This window comes from Trichosurus vulpecula, chromosome 6 (genome assembly GCF_011100635.1).
Source record: "Trichosurus vulpecula isolate mTriVul1 chromosome 6, mTriVul1.pri, whole genome shotgun sequence".
NCBI classification, from domain to species: domain Eukaryota; kingdom Metazoa; phylum Chordata; class Mammalia; order Diprotodontia; family Phalangeridae; genus Trichosurus; species Trichosurus vulpecula.
The window spans coordinates 261,119,146-261,135,789 of NC_050578.1; the positions used below are offsets into that span (position 1 = coordinate 261,119,146).

Consider the following 16,644-nt stretch of genomic DNA (forward strand, 5'->3'; position numbering starts at 1 on the left):
GTGTGTGTGTGTGTGTGTGTGTGTGTATTTATAACCAAGTAAAAAGAAACTTGAAAAATACAGGCTTCTAGTGTTTGTCCCTCTCATTCACTAATTTTTTTTTTCCAGAGAACAACAAGTTTCTGAAATTCATCATCAACCATCCGGGAAAGGGCTATTTCTGCACCTAACACAAATCCATTATGGTAAAATCTAGATGTGGAGTGCTGAATTTCCAAAAAAAAAAGATTGGAAACTGAGGGTACAATGTTCGAATCTCGATTCTGCATCTTACTACCTCTGTGAATTTAGACAAAACACTTTCTTCTCTTTGGGTCTTAGTTTTCTCATATGCAAAATTAAGGTATCAGAGTAATCACTATGCTACCTTTCTTACATTATGATACAATGGGAATATAGTTTTACCTGAGAATCTAAAATGAATGCGTATAGATATTGTTTCTAATGTAAGCCTTGGATATTCTCTACTGACTCTGCCTAGCATTGTTACTCGGCACATAAGTATTTAATACATTTATTTTGGTTGAATGGATGTTTCTTATGCCTGGAATTCATACTGTACTTTAAGAATTATTTGTCTAACTGGAAAGAAAAAAAGTCATTAAAAACAAAACATAACAACAAACATTCCTAACTTGAAGTACTAGCTTTGTATATATGTAAGCATACACACATGCACTCATGCATATATGCACCTATCTTTTGTTTTTACATCATTTCATTTACTAATATTTTAATATCCTTCTTCAACCCAGAATGCCATCCCTTCTAATAAATAAATGAGTGGATGGGAAAAGAAGGGGAGACAGAGAGTTAGAGAAAGAGAGAAACATATATAGAAACAGTGACAGTGACTGAAACAGAAACAGAGAGAGACACCAAAACATCAAAAGAGAGAGTTGGGGAAGGTGGGGAAGAGAGAGACATAGAGAGACAGACAGACAGAGACAGAGACAGAGAGACAGAAAGAATGGAGATATGAGCCTCATCTAAGAACCTTATCTACAATTTACAATCTTATTGAATAACCTAACCAATAAGTTAAATGACCCATCCGTTACCAAACAGCCAGTATCTGTAAGAATGAAGGAAAAACAGTTACAGAGGTACAGAGGATCTAGGTCTTCTGGGCCTCAAGGCCAAGTCTCTAGCCACTTCTACAGGTTAATGTTAAGTATGGTGTTGGTAAGGGTGGTCATAGTAGAAGAAGGAATTTAGCAAAACTAACCAAGAGATGGATTTTTTCTGACAGAGTAGAATGGAAGGGGGGCACTTTTGCAGACATACTATCTTTCAAAAGTATTAAAGAAGCTATTCTTGGTAGAGATGAAAATATTTCACATAATAATAATGAAGGAAACAGGAATTCATTAAATGGCTACTATGTGCTAAATGCTTAAAATATATTATCTCAGTTTGTTCTCACTGTGAAGTTATCTTTTATAAAGTTGCTTTTAATGCTTGCTTGTTTGGTTTGCACCAAGTCCATACTTGCCTCTCTGAGAATCCATCCTATATTCTCTACTTCTACCTACTAGGGTCAAACAGTAAATCGTCATCCTTTTTATCCCAGGTTCCTTTCAAATACTTGCTAGTAGCCATTTTGTTTTCCTGAAGGCTTCTGTTCTTCAGGCTAAAATTCACCAGGTCCTACAATCAATCAGTCCTCTATGAAATTACCCTGAGACTTTTGCCACCCAATTGCTCTCATTTTTGAGTTTTGTAATTTTCCACTGCCTATCAAAATGTGGGTTCTGAACTGAATACAAAAATCCAGATATTTTGTCACCAGGGTAGTGTATGGTATCACTATTGCTTTCCTATTTCCAACAACAATGACTATAATGAAGCCCAAGATCACTTTATCTCTTGTGGTTGCCAGATGACGATTCATTCATACTGATTTGGTGGTCCACCAAAATCCAGAAAAAAAATAGTGGGCAAAACTATTGTCTAACTAACCCTCCCATATTCTGTATTTGGAAATTATATCTTTATCAAGAGTGAAATATGTTACATTTATAGCATTATAACCATTCCCTCATTGTTGGTTTCTAAGGCCATCAAACTAATTTTCCTAAAGATCAGATTTGACTTTGCCATTTCTCTACTCAATAAATTTCAATTTTTCCTTATTATTTCTGTGATTAAATAGAGCCCCACTTTGTCACTTAATATTCCCAAGGTTCTGTCTCAGGCCCTCTTTTCTGTGTACAAGGTCTCTCAGTAACATCCTTATCTCCCATGAGTTTAACTATTCTTTCTATGTAGATGACTCACAAATATCTATATCATCCATATCTATTTTTTCTCAGTCTCCTATCTATCCATACACAAATCAGATGGTTTTTTTTACAAATTTCAAAGTTGTTTGTACATTAATTTTTTATTATATGAATTCTCTCCTTTTAGCTAATTTCATTCTTAATCAGTTTATATTTTTTTACAAAATGGATTATTTTTATAACATTTACATTATATTTATTTACACAATAGTAAAGTTGTAAAGAAGAATTATGACCAATGGAATGAATCATTAGAAAGAAGAAACAAAACCAAAATAAGAGAGAGGAAATAGTTTACCTCAGTCTGCATTCAGACTCCATAGCTCTTTCTCTGAATGTCGATAGCTCTTTCCATCATGAGTCCTTTGGAGTTGTCTTTGAACCTTGTATTGCTGAGAAGAGCCAAGTCTATGAAAGTTAGTCATCACAGAATCATTATGTCTGTGGTTGTGTGCAAAGTTCTCCTGGTTCTGCTCCGCTCACTCAAAGGTATATGTAGAAGATATATCGTATTCCATACCATCTTGGTGGGGAGGGGAGAAGGGAGGGGAGGGAAGAAAATCTGGAACTCAAAAACATGTGGAACTGAGTGTTGTAAAATAAAAATAAAAAATCTTAATTTAAAACATAAAAATAATTACAGAGCTCAAAAATATTAATGTTATAGTAAAAATTATTCTTCTGGTTTTTCTGATTCTCCTGGCTTCACTAAGCCTTAGTTTATAAAAGTTTTTTCATGTCTCTATGAATCCATTTATTTCCTTATTTCTTACAGCAAAACACTATCCCATTTCATTTGGATACCACAATTTATTATACCATTCCCTAATTGATGAGCATCTGCTTAATTTGATTTTTCTTCCCCCCCCCCCAACAAAATAACTGCCACACAAATATCTGCTATAAGTATTTTTTTGCATATAAAACTTTTTCCTCTTTCTTTTATCTCTTTTGGGTATTGGCCTAGTAGCAGGATAGTTGGGTACAAGTGCATGTATTATTTAGTAACATTTTTGTGTATAATTCGAAGTTACTTTCCAGAATGGTTGAATAAATTCATAGGTCCACCAACATTTTATCAATATGCCTGGTTTTTTTCCATTTCCCCTTTAATATTTGCCATCTTTTGGGGCATCTTTACCAATTAGAAGAGTCCTACCCCTTCTTTCCGCTCACAATTACCATCTTGCTCAGGGTATCACCGAATCTCTCCTAGATTATTGCAATGTTTCCCTCCCTATCTCAAGTCAGAAAACTCTGCTATTTTCTATACACTGCTTCCAGAGTATATTTTTTTCTTATTTAAAGAACTGACTGTGTGATTCTCATGTTCAAACAATTCCGATGTCTTTTTGTTGCTTCTAAGATCAAAATATAACTTCCTTTGTTTAGCTTTCATGTTCATGCTCTAATATGTAACACTGTTTGGGAGTGCCTTATAATCAATTATAAGCTGTTTCTATAAATATATATACACATGAATATATATACAACATATAGCTTTAAGTATATGTATGTAATATGCTTTACACAACATGACTTCAACCTGTTGTTATAGCTTTATGAGACATTACCCACCCACACACACACACACATGCAAACACAGACAAACACACACACACGCACATGCACACACACATGCATGCCCCCCCCCCCGCACACACACACACTACACTTTGTCATAAAGCAAAATGGGTCTTCTCTCCATTCATCAAATAATAAAAAAAACAACCAAAACCTCCCAAACTTTTTCTCCAATCTCTTTGTTTTTGTAGGACTAATCCACATTTCTGAAATGTACTTTCCTTACCTCTACTTTTAATCCTTCTTAAACTCTCTAGATTTCTAATGCCCTCCCTGACAAACCACTATGTATGTAATTACTTTGTATTTATGTTTAACAAAACACTTTATATTCAGAGTAGGTACATGAGTTCATGTACATATAAGCTCCTTATGAGTAGGAGTTGTTTCAATCTTTTCATCAATTGCCACACACTGGGTAGGCAAACTAGCCTAGCTGAAAAAGCAAGGGATATTGAGAGAGAGGAAAGGAAGTCATGTGACAAATTATTAAAAGGACCACCATCACCTCATCTACCTACTGCCTCCCCTCAAATACTGATGGAGATAGCCTAACACCCTGAACCCAAGGGACTTGGGAAGAGCAGCAGCCTACCTAAAAGGCTACAACTAAGACTCGGGGCTGAAATCACTGTGGAGAAATGAACTACCCTTCTCATTACTGCTTGTGATAATTTTGGCCTAACAATTAACACCAGGAGAACATAGGCACTCCATCAGCAGTTACAGCAAAAGGAGAAGTTTTAAATGCTGTAGGTAAGTTCCCTTACCTCGGTAGTATACTTTCCAGGGATTTAAACGTTGATGATGAGTTTGATGCACACATTACCCAAATTAGCTCAGTGTCTAGCAGGCTCTGAAGGAAAAATGTGGGAGGGAAGAGGTATTAGACAGATGACCAAACTGAAGGTCTACAGAGCCATTTTGCTGAACTCACTGTTACATGCCTGTGAAAACTGGACAGTATACCATCTCCATTCCAGGAAACTGAACCTCTTCCATTTGAATTGTCTTGGGAAGATTCTGAAGATCACCTGGCAGGATAAGGTACCAGACACTGAGGTCCTTACTCAAACTAAACTGCCAATCATTCGAACTCTACTGCAGACAGCGCACCTGCAATGGGCTGGCCATGTTGTTTGAATGCCAAGCATAAACTTGCCAAAAAGACTATTATGTGATGAACTCACACAAGGCAAGTGCTCACATGATGGTCAGAAAAGAAATGATACAAGGACACTCTCAAGGCCTCTCTTAAGAACTTTGGAATAGATTGTGGGACATGGGAGACACTGGCACAGGACTGCGCAACATGGTGTGCCCTCATCAGAGAAGGTACTGTGCTCTGTGAGCAAAGCACATTTGATAAAGTTCAAAAAAATGTGATATATGCAAATTTAGAGAATCCACCACCAATGTTCACATGGACTATTTGTGCCTAACCTGTGGCAAAGCATTCTGAGCTCATATTATTCTGATCAGCCACCATCAGACGCACAGAAACACTGTAACTTGACTCTAGTATAGTGACGTCATTTTCGTCCTCTTCCAGAAAGAAGGACAACAACTAACTACTACAATCAACTGACAGAGATAGTAATGGGGATAGCAATATAGTAATCTCTCCTTTCCCACCACCACGACCATCAGTCGTGGTTGCAGGCCTGTTCCAGCAGCCATAATTCCAGGGAACAAGCCATGAAGAAATGCAACCTGCCAAATCCTTAAGTAAGTGTTGCAGCCATTCTCCCTCAGCTGCTACAGTTAACAAAGGAAAATTTATTTCTCCCCACAGAAGTCCTCAATACTCTCAAATGAATCAGCAGAAGAAAGGGATATGGTTGTGTCATTGAAAATGACATTAAATATGCATTAAAATCTGCCTTACTGCTACATTTTTTTTTCAGTATTTCCAGGATTTATTTAACACAAATAAAAATCTGCAAAGCTCTTTACTTATTTTCTTCACTCCTCAGTCTAGCATTTGGATTGGTGATCTTGATGGCGAGCTGAGCTGCTCTCTCAACAATAACTTTCCGATTCTTAGAGGATACATTGTGAGAGATCTCAGCACAGTAAGATTTGTTGCACATCAGGAGCACCTCGAGCTCTTTGACGTTGTGCACCAAAAACTTCCTGAATCCACTCGGTAGCATGTGTTTTGTCTTCTTATTGCTTCCATAACCAATATTCGGCATCAAGATCTGGCCCTTGAATCGTCTTCGCACCCTGATGTCAATGCCCCTTGGTTTCCGCCAGTTTCTCTTGATCTTGACATATCTGTCGGACTGGTGCCGGATGAACTTCTTGGTCCTCTTCTTGACGATTTTAGGTTTCACGAGGGGTCTGAGGGCAGGCATGGCGCCGGCGAAGAGATAGCTGCCCCTCCACGGGCAGCGCCGACAGAAAGAGAGAGCCTTACTGCTACATTTTAAGGATCATAGAGAATTTCTATCTGCCTTGCAGGTGAACCTTCCTGTATTTTCTCCTCTATTGTAATGTGAACTCTATGAAAATAGAAAATGTCTTCCTCTGCTAACTATTCATAGAGTGTGGCATTTAAGAAGCAATAAACAAATGGCTCATTCATTCATTCGTTCATTCATTCATTCATTCATTCATATGTGTATCCCCAATTGCTAGTCACTTAAATGTTCATTGTTTGATTAACTGATTCACCTGACATTTAAAAGTCTTTATAATCAGGCCAACCTACATTTCCAGAATGATTGCATATTATTCCTCTTCACAAACTCTACAATTTAATCAAAATTATTTTCTTCCTGTCCCTCCCACACAATACACTATATAATATTTCTATACCTTTTGCACTGACTATCCCAGATGACTAAATTGTACTTCTTCCCCATCTTCATTTCTTGTAATCTCTGATTTCCTTCAAAGCCACATTCTGCATGAGGCTGTTCCTGTTCTTCCCAGCTTATAGTTGTTTTTTTTTCCCTCCCAAAGTTACCCACCAGTGCCCTGTAGCGCCTTGTACTATTCCTCAGTTTTTTGTATGTATGTCAAGATATAGCCCTGTAGATATTGATATATCAAGACATGGATCTGCTTATATGGATAGATTATGCATGGTCTCCACCTTAAAATATGAGGTCCTTGAAGAGAAAGGCTGTTTTCCTTTCACTTTTGTTTTTCCATTGCTTTGCATAGTGCCTGGCTTCTATCAGATATTCAACAAATATTTGTTGATTGACTTATCCTCTATTAAATTCCATTTTATCAGGATAGACAGAGCAGTTTAGCTTAATTTCTTTTTTCCTTAATGTCATTCAATTTATTTGTTGTTCCTTCTGGTTCCCTGTTGTGTCCAAATTTGATGAACTTGCTATGTGTGTGCATAAGATGCATGTCTGTGTCCTCCCCGAAACCCTCTATGGAAGATTTCCCAAAGTGCTCAAGATCTTCTTCTTTTAATATTTTAATATTTCAAGAAGGTTATCACAGTATTGATTTTCTTAATTCAAACTAGCCCACTTTCCTATCCAGTCTTCCATTTTGTTGATAGATTTTAATGACACTTCTTTAGTCCATCCATTTTTGGCAATTTGCTGCAGGCCAGCAGTACTCACTGTATTGTACATCTCTATTTCCCTTTGGTTGACTTGTGATATTTTATGGTATGAAATAATGATGGTACAGATGAGGAAACTGAGGCTGAGAGAATTTAAAATACTTTACTGGAACACAAGATTGATAAGTTTCTAAAGAAGAATTTGAATTTAGATCTTCCTGACTTCAACTCAAAGGGTTATGAAAGCAATAATCAAAGGGAACTTTGTTATCATCCTAATGGACTTCATTGGTTTTGACTCATTGCTCGTGAATAATCTTGTAAGTAATGATCAAACTCTATGGAGGAAGTGTGAAGGGGGTAGGAAAGACAGATCTCCACATGAATCTTCTCTGCCAGTGGAATGTCTCAAATCCATTAATACCTCAAGGGTTACACCATATTTTATTCACCTTTCAACTTTTGTAATATAACTAAGCATCAGACAACAAATGTGCTGTTTTATTTTCTTTTGTCACCCTTAATGTTCACCTGATTTAGGTGATGCTCTTCCCCTTCCTCACTGAAATGATGAACTCATTGGCATGCTGATTAACTGAGCAGTCAGTAGAGATATAGCCTCAGAGGGATCCCCTTGAAATGATGCAACATTACTTGGTGTTATTGCAATCAAAAGAGATATTACTGCATGCACTAATCATTTCCAGGTTCACAACATGGTGAACATTATTTTAACTACATGTCTTTCTGCAAATACGTTCCTTATAAATCTAAACTATAGTTAACTATAAACTCAGGTTGGTAGTGCCCTAATGATTTTTCATACTCCTAAATTTTTTTATAATTCTCTACGATAAAGGACTATTGAAATCTGCAACCATGTGGTGGGCTTCTATACTATGTCTTTGTTTTTTTTATAGGATCTATGTCAAATCTCCCTCTTCAACTGGAGAAATATGAGTTCCATCAATTTCTGATGAAGGTAAGTTTGTCATAAAACCTATAACAGAGGGAGATGCCATCCTATTAAATCCCCTCTCAGATAAGGAACTGAAGCTTAGAGATGTACGGTTTGTTCAAAGTCATGTGGGTAGGGAAAAGCAGAGGTGGGATTATGAATATTAAGGAAGAATAAAATGGGAAAGACAGAACTATCCAAACCAATGAACTATCTAGCCCAGAGCATGGATGCATCCTTTCTGATAGTTTGTGGTCATAGGGAGATGGAGAGGAATGGCACTTGTGTTTCTAGATGGAAAATAACTTCAATCCTGAGCATATATCTTTGAAGAACTAGAGCAGAGTTCTTGGGTGCAGAGAGAGCTGAGCACCTGAGGTAACAGATGATCATGCCATTTACAGGTCCTCAAAATACTGTGATGAATATTTTCCCTCTGTCCATTTGCTAATGTTTTAATTGAAAAGAGTTCTTAGGAAAATCAGAGCTCAGAAAGGAGTGCTACTTACAATAAAGGAACTTCCAAAGAGCTGCAGGGGAAGGGGAGTGAAGTAATTGCATTTTTTTAAATTTTGAAGCCCGTTTGAAGATAACAGTTTTTCTTTTCAAATACTATTTCATATGCTCATAGATTGAGAGATGGAAGGGACTTTATAGGCCCCCTGGTCTAGCCTTCTAATTTTAAAGATGAGGAAATTGAAGCCCACAGAAACTGAGAGATTTGTCCAAGGCAGGAGTGCCAAATGCCAAGTTTGGATTCAGTCAAAGGGCCATACTTGAGGACTTAGAGGGCTACATGCAGCCTAGAGGCCACAGGTTCCACATCCCTTGCCCAAAGTCTTTGAGCTTGTTAGTGGTAGTCAGTCCTACCACTGGGTTAAATAAAATAAAACAATCAACTTCAAAAGGGTAAGGCACAGGAGAGAATAGTTTTGTTTTGTTTTTCTGAAACAAAAAGGGGGGAGTTCAGGTTGCTTTTAATGGATTGAAAGCTCACTATCACTTGTGAAAGCCAAATAAGTTAATGAAAGCTTGGGCTTCCTTGAGAGGAGGGGCCATGGTTTCCATGACTAGTGTGATGACAGTACCACTGCACACTGCTTTTGTGAAAACTCATTTAAAGTAATGGGTTTTGGTCTGGACACCATGATTTACAAAGTGTCTATAGGAGAGCAATTCAGATTGTGAAGAGTCTTGAGCCCATGAAAAATAAAGATTGGGGTATGGAACAAGGGATGTTAAGGCTGGAGGGATAAGTATGTTGAGAGAAATGATATTTTTAATCAATTATTTATGGGGATGTCATGAGACTGAAGGATCAAATTTATTTAGTTTGCTCCCAAAAGGTCAAGGGCCAACAATGGGAAGAAGTGGAAAAAGGATAATTTTGGCTTCATATTATGGAAAAAAAAAACTAAATAAAAAAGAAACAAAAGCCTCCCTTTCAATTTTACCTGACCAAAACTAAAATAGCCTTCCTAGAGTGATTGTGGGTTCCCCATTTCTAGAAATCTTTATTTAGGAGCTCCATGACCAATTATCAGGCATGTCGTTGTGAAGATTCTTTAAGGTATGATTTGACTAGGAGGATGCTTAGGTCCCTTCCTAATCTCAAATTCTGGGATTCCAGAGGCTGCAAATTCTTTCCCTCTTAGAATTCTTAACTTCATTCAAAGAACAGATCGGATGCCACCTCCTACATGATACAATTCCTAATTTACCTAGTTGTTAGAGTTCATTCCCTCTTAATATTACTTGGCATAATTTGTATCTATTTTATATTTGCTTGCATATAGAAGCAATTTTTTTATGAGAATTCAAGTGATTTTCCCGAGGTCATACATCAAGTAACATTCAGAACTATTAGCATATCTGTTGATTATTTAGTATAAGTAAGCATTTTGAACACTGAACGTAGTTTTATCAGGACAGAGGCATTCTCATGTGCCCTTTGCCTCTGGCAACCAGAGATCATACCATATCTATAATTTCATAGAAAAATTCTAAGGAGTTGCTTGAAAAACATAGAAGTGAAGACACTTGTTCAAGGTCATTTTGTTACTAAGCATTAGAGTGGAGATGTTAACTTAGGTCTGCCTGACTAAAAGTCCAACAATTCATCCTCTATAATACCTGGCCTTAGAAATTTTCATTCATTAATTTATCCTCCAATAATTTATTGATTTTTTTTCCCTTTTTTATATTTATTTATTTAATATTTTTAGTTGTCAGCATTGATTTTCACAAGAGTTTGAATTACAAATTTTCTCCCCATTTCTACCCTCCCCCCCACTCCAAGATGGCATATATTCTGATTGCTCTGTTCCCCAGTCAGCCCTCCCTTCTGTCACCCCGCTCCTTCCCATTCCCTTTTCCCTTTCTTGTAGGGCAAGATAGATTTCTATGCCCCATTGCCTGTATATCTCATTTCCTAGTTGCATGCAAAAACTTTTCTTTTGAACATCTGCTTTTAAAACTTTGAGTTCCAAATTCTCTCTCCTCTTCCCTCCCCATCCACCGTCCCTAAGAAGGCAATTCAACATAGGCCACATGTGTATCATTATGTAAAACCCTTCCACAATACCCATGTTGTGAAACACTAACTATATTTTGCTCCCTTCTATCCTATCCTCTTCTGTTCAATTTTCCCCCTTGACCCTGTCCCTTTTTGAAAGTGTTTGCTTTTCATTACCTCCTCCCTCTATCTGCCCTCCCTTCTATCGTTGCCCTTTTTTTAATCTCCTTCCTCCTTTGTTCCTGTGGAGTAAGATACCAAATCGAATGTGTATGTTATTCCCTACTCAGGTCAAATCCCATGAGAGCAAGATTCACTCATTCCCCCTCACTTGCCCCCTCTTCCCTTCGTACAGAGCTGCTTTTTCTTGCCACTTTTATGCGAGATAATTTACCCCATTCTATCTCTCCCTTTCTCCCTCTCTCAATATATTCGTCTCTCCTCCCTTAATTTGATTTTATTTTTTTAGTTATCATCCCTTCATATTCAACTCACCCTGTGCCCTCTGTCTAAATAGATATTGATAGATAGAGATATAGCTATATTATATATATATATATAGATATAGACATATAGATATATAGATATAGATAGGTACGTATATTCCCTCAAGCTACCAATACTTATGTCTCATTAATTATACACATGATCTTTCCATGTAGGAATGTAAACAAAACAGTTTAACTTTAGTAAGTCCCTATGATTTCTCCTTCTTATTTACCTTTTCATACTTCTCTTGATTCTTGTGTTTGAAAGTCAAATTTTCTATTCAGCTCTGGTCTTTTCGCTGGGAAAGTTTGAAAGTCCTCTACTTTATTGAAAATCCATATTTTGCCTTGGAGTATGATACACAGTTTTGCCGGGTAGGTGATTCTTGGTTTTAGTCCTAGCTCCATTGACCTCTGGAATATCATATTTCAAGCTCTTTGATTCCTTAAGGTAGAAGCTGCTAGATCTGGGGTTATTCTTTTTGTGTTTCCCCGATACTCGAATTGTTTCCTTCTGGCTGCTTGAAGTATTTTCTCTTTGATCTGGGAGCTCTGGAATTTGGCAAAAATGTTCCTAGGAGTTTTCTTTTTGGGATCTTTTTCAGAAGGCACTCCGTATATTTTTTTCAATTTCTATTTTACCCTCTGGCTCTAGAATATCAGGGTAGTTCTGCTTGATAATTTCTTGAAAGATGATATCTAGGCTCTTTTTTTGATCATGGCTTTCTGGGAGTCCAATAACTTTTAAATTATCTCTCCTGGATCTATTTTCCAGGTCATATAACTATAAATCTCTAATCCTTTCAACATTAATTCTCATTCTTTTCTGAAGATTATAGTAGGGGAAAAGAGTAAGATGAAAATAGATTGCTTTTTTAACTATGAAAGGTTGCCATCTTTTTAGAGAGAGAGAGATAGGAAGTAATGATGATGGTAGTTAGTTTTGAGGTATCTAGGTGATATAGCTCATAGAGAAAAGGACTCGGAGTTAGGAAGATTTGATTTTAAATCTGACTTAGCCACTTACCAACTATGTGAACCTGATCATACTGCTCAGACTCTTGCATCCTCAGTTTCTTCATCAGAAAATAATAGGGTTATTAATAACTATTTAGAATGGTTATCATAAAGATCAAATGAGATAACATATATATAGTGTTTTGCAAATCTTAACATACTTTATTAATATTAACTAGTAATTATTTTCATCAAAGAGGGAGGAAATTGTTTGCTACAACCTCCATAACCAATTAAATAAATTCAATTATAGAAGAGTAAAATTATTCTTTTCCAACAGTAAGAATCCAGATGAAATCTGAAAAAAATCTATTAGGGCTACAATAATGTCCTTTACTGTTTTAAAATATTTTATTTGAAAATTAGTTTTAAAAAATGGAGAAGGGAGTTGTGCAAAATTATTAGAGTTAGAGTTTCTCTAGGTGTGAGTGGCAACAGAAAAGGTCAAGTAAATCCAGCCTTGAGAGTAGAAGAGTTGGTTTACATCAATTATTAATCGACTAGTATTTATTAAGTTCCCATTATGTGTCACACACTGCACCAAGACTGGAGGTATAAAGACCTCTTTCTTTTTTCTTTTTGTTTTCTGTCTAAAGATCAGTTGCTGTTAGCTGATATATTTAGTGTCATAGAGTTTTTTAAATTCATCCTGAGGTTTGTTTGGTTTTCCTTTTCATTTACTACTCCTTGACTAGTCTCCTCATTCATGCGTATTACAGTGTAGAAGGGTTGGCAAAGATCAGAGATGAGTAATATAGGTTTGGACAAAAAGTGTTTGTTCTTGATCATACATTATGAAAATGGATCAGATAGATTAAAGTAAACTGAAATCTGTCCCTTTCTCCTCTTACCTGTGCCCCAATCATTTCCTAATCATTTCTTGATTGTAGTAAGGGAATGTGGCAACATTCTGAAGATAAATGATTAATATTCTGAGGATGACATTGAATAGAGAAGTGGGGGAGGAGAGGGAAAAAGATTATAGTAGCAAAAACTTTAGCTACAACTAAGAAATTTGAATCCAGAGGAAAGAGACTGACATCAAATATATTGTATAGAAACCTTAAAACTCACTATGTTAGAAGTCTGTGATGTCAGACTTTAGGGAAAACCTCCCATTTGTCAAAAAGAGGGAAAACATATAAAGTCCTCTCTCAGTTTTTTGGAAATAGTTTTCTTCTGTCTGTTGATTAATAAACATTTACTAAGAATGTGACATATTCCAAACACTAAGATAAACGTTGGCTATGGAAAGAAAAGGAGAAACATAGTGTCTGTCCTCAAAGGTAAGATATCTATTTCTAATGAAGGAGGTAACTATACTTTATGTGAATATATATATATATATATATATATAATGTATATATACACACATATGTATATACATGTATTATATATACATATATAATGTGTATGTATACATATGTATATGTGTATATAAATGTGTATATATGGAGAGAGGGAGAGAGAGAGAGAGAGAGAGAGAGACAGAGACAGAGAGAGATAGAGAGAGAGAGAGAGAGAGAGAGAGAGAGAGAGAGAGAGAGAGAGAGAGAGAGAGACGGGGAGAGACAGAGACAGAGAATGAAGGGAATCTCAGAGGAAAGGTACTATCGGCAAGCAAGGAAAGAGGTCTTTTACAAAAGTTGGAATTCAAACAGGAGATTTCTAGGAAACTAGGAAAGTTTATGTATTTCAGAAGGGAGAAGGAAGCATTAGAGATACAGAGGAAATCAGTGAAAAGGCACATAAATAACAGATGAAGTGTCATTTGCTAGGCCAAAAAAAGGAGGCCATTACAGCTGAATTATGGAATATATGTAGAGGAGGTAGGTGGTATAGTAAGAATATCAATAGCAAATATCAAGGTTATTATGAGGATCAAATTAGATAACATAAGTATAGTTGAAAATTAAAAAAAATACAACTAGGAGGATAGGAAGGCTGCAGGTTGAGAAGGTCACAGCTCTATGACCAGTGGCAAGATGTTTAGTGTTTAAACAGTAGCTTTCCCATCTGCAAAATGGGGATTGATGTCTCTTGAACCAAGCTTGAATGATAGTTTGGTTGCCCTAGTGAAGCCATGAGTGAAAAGAAATTTGAAACCTTAATGTATTATATAAATATAAGATCTTTAAAAAATTAAGCTATTTTTAAGCCAAACCTTTAATGTCATTGGCTTCAGGACACTCCCAATTAAGAAATGCCCATTAACAATGTATTCAATCGACTTCCATGCAACAGATGTTTGTAAAGAGTTACATAGGGCTTTTATAGGTGAAGGGATATTTGCAGAAATGTGGAAGAAATGTGCCAGAAGTAGGATGAAATACTACTTGCTGCCTCTCGCTGATTATTTGTCTAATCTTATCCCCTTCATTCCAATCGGCCATTAGGAATAACACTTGTTTATATCCATAATTTCATGAAAATTTAAATTGTATGTTTTAGCATAAAATATTCTAAAATTGTACCTAAATGATATATTTATCTGTCACATCATATTTTTTCTACAGGCTTGCTGATTACTCATTTTTTTACTCAATTGGGCTTCCAAATCAGATGCTTGCTAACATCAAAGGAAATAAACTCTACTCTTTGACTGGGATGATGCCAATTTCTATAATTCATGCAGGACAAAATTTTTCCCAGAAAGGATTGCAGGTTCATGCAGAAGATTCAAAACTGGCTGAAATTTGTATTCAATAAATTGGGTTTTTATAAAAAGTAATAAAAAACTAGTACATATATTGCATTTTGCAAATATTCAAAGAGCACTTCATATATAATATTTCATTTTTTCCTCAGAACAACTCTGTGATGAATATGATTATGTTATCCTCATTTTACAGATGAGGAAATTAAGGCTGAAAGAAGTTAAGTGATTACCAAGCTTCAGAGAACGAAGTGTCTCAGAAAAAAAAAATTAAATTACCTTACCTTGAGCCCAGTGCTCTATGAACTGAAGACAAGGAAAAAGAGAGAGAAAAGAGAAAAATAAAACAAAAAGAAAACCAGATGAGAATACAGACTAATTAAGAAATTGGCATAGGCATAATCAAAATGGAAAATAAAAACAATGTAACTAAATTCGTTCTGCTAGGCCTAACACGAAGTCCAGAGCTTCGGAAAATACTGTTTGTCATTTTTTTAATCATATATGTTGTCACTGTCATGGGGAATCTGCTCATTGTTTTAACCATGACTGTCAGACAAACTTTGAAATCACCAATGTACTTTTTTCTAACCTTCCTATCCATCATGGATGCTACCTACTCTTCAGTCATTGCTCCTAAGATGGTTGTGGATTTACTGTATGAGAAGACAACCATCTCCCTGAAAGGCTGTCTGACGCAGGTCTTTGCAGAGCATTTTTTTGGTGGTGTTGGAATCATCCTCCTGGTAGTCATGGCTTATGATCGCTACGTGGCCATCTGTAAACCCCTGCACTACATGACCATCATGAATCCCTGTGTGTGTCACCTGTTGGTGGCAGCATCCTGGGCAGGGGGTGCCATACATGCCACCATACAACTCCTCTTCATGGCCCATCTTCCATTTTGTGGCCCCAATATAATTGATCACTTCATGTGTGACTTGTTCCCACTGCTGAAACTGGCCTGCATGGATACTCAAGTTCTTGGCCTTTTAGTCATTGCTAACAGTGGAGTAATGTGCCTGTCAATCTTTCTCATACTAACTGTCTCCTATGTAGTTATCCTCTCTTCCCTGAAGGGTGTTAGTTCAGAAGGAAGGAGAAAGGCCCTTTCCACCTGCAGCTCTCACTTCACAGTGGTGGTCCTGTTCTTTGTTCCCTGCATATTCTTGTATGTGAGACCAGTAGCCACTTTTCCTATAGATAAAGCTGTGGCTGTATGTTTTACTTTGATTACTCCTATGTTAAACCCCTTGATTCCCTTAGGAATACAGAGGTTAAAAATTCCATGAAGAAACTCTGGATCAGATGAATGCCTTTGACTGTTCAGGAAAGTCAGGTTACTAATTAAAAATCATTCAAATGCAGCAGAAAGATCCAAATGTTTTGATTGAATAGTATTTTAATCAGTGCACATACTCCTTTCATTAACAAAGGTCATAATGCTTTAATGAATTTCCACCCTGAATCTTCTGAGGCCATTTTTTTCTATAAATCTTTGGGAGAGGTTATAACTGACATGTCAAAAATATGACAAGCTCCAAAATTTACTGAGCCTGAAGACATGTAGATTATGCCATATCCATAGTCTTCCATCTATTAACAG

General features: G+C 36.5%; 2 protein-coding genes across 2 annotated transcripts; one reads left to right on the forward strand and one right to left on the reverse strand.

Annotated features, from left to right (window-relative positions):
* Positions 1-5,821: 5,821 nt before the first annotated feature.
* LOC118854070 (60S ribosomal protein L32-like) lies at positions 5,822-6,268 on the reverse strand. Its single transcript, XM_036764384.1, has one exon. The coding sequence runs from the start codon at positions 6,227-6,229 to the stop codon at positions 5,822-5,824; it is 408 nt and encodes a 135-aa protein (XP_036620279.1). The 5' UTR covers positions 6,230-6,268.
* A 9,177-nt stretch (positions 6,269-15,445) lies between these two features.
* On the forward strand, positions 15,446-16,330 carry LOC118854228 (olfactory receptor 4C6-like). The gene has a single exon (XM_036764574.1). The coding sequence runs from the start codon at positions 15,446-15,448 to the stop codon at positions 16,328-16,330; it is 885 nt and encodes a 294-aa protein (XP_036620469.1).
* The last annotated feature ends 314 nt before the right edge of the window (positions 16,331-16,644 follow it).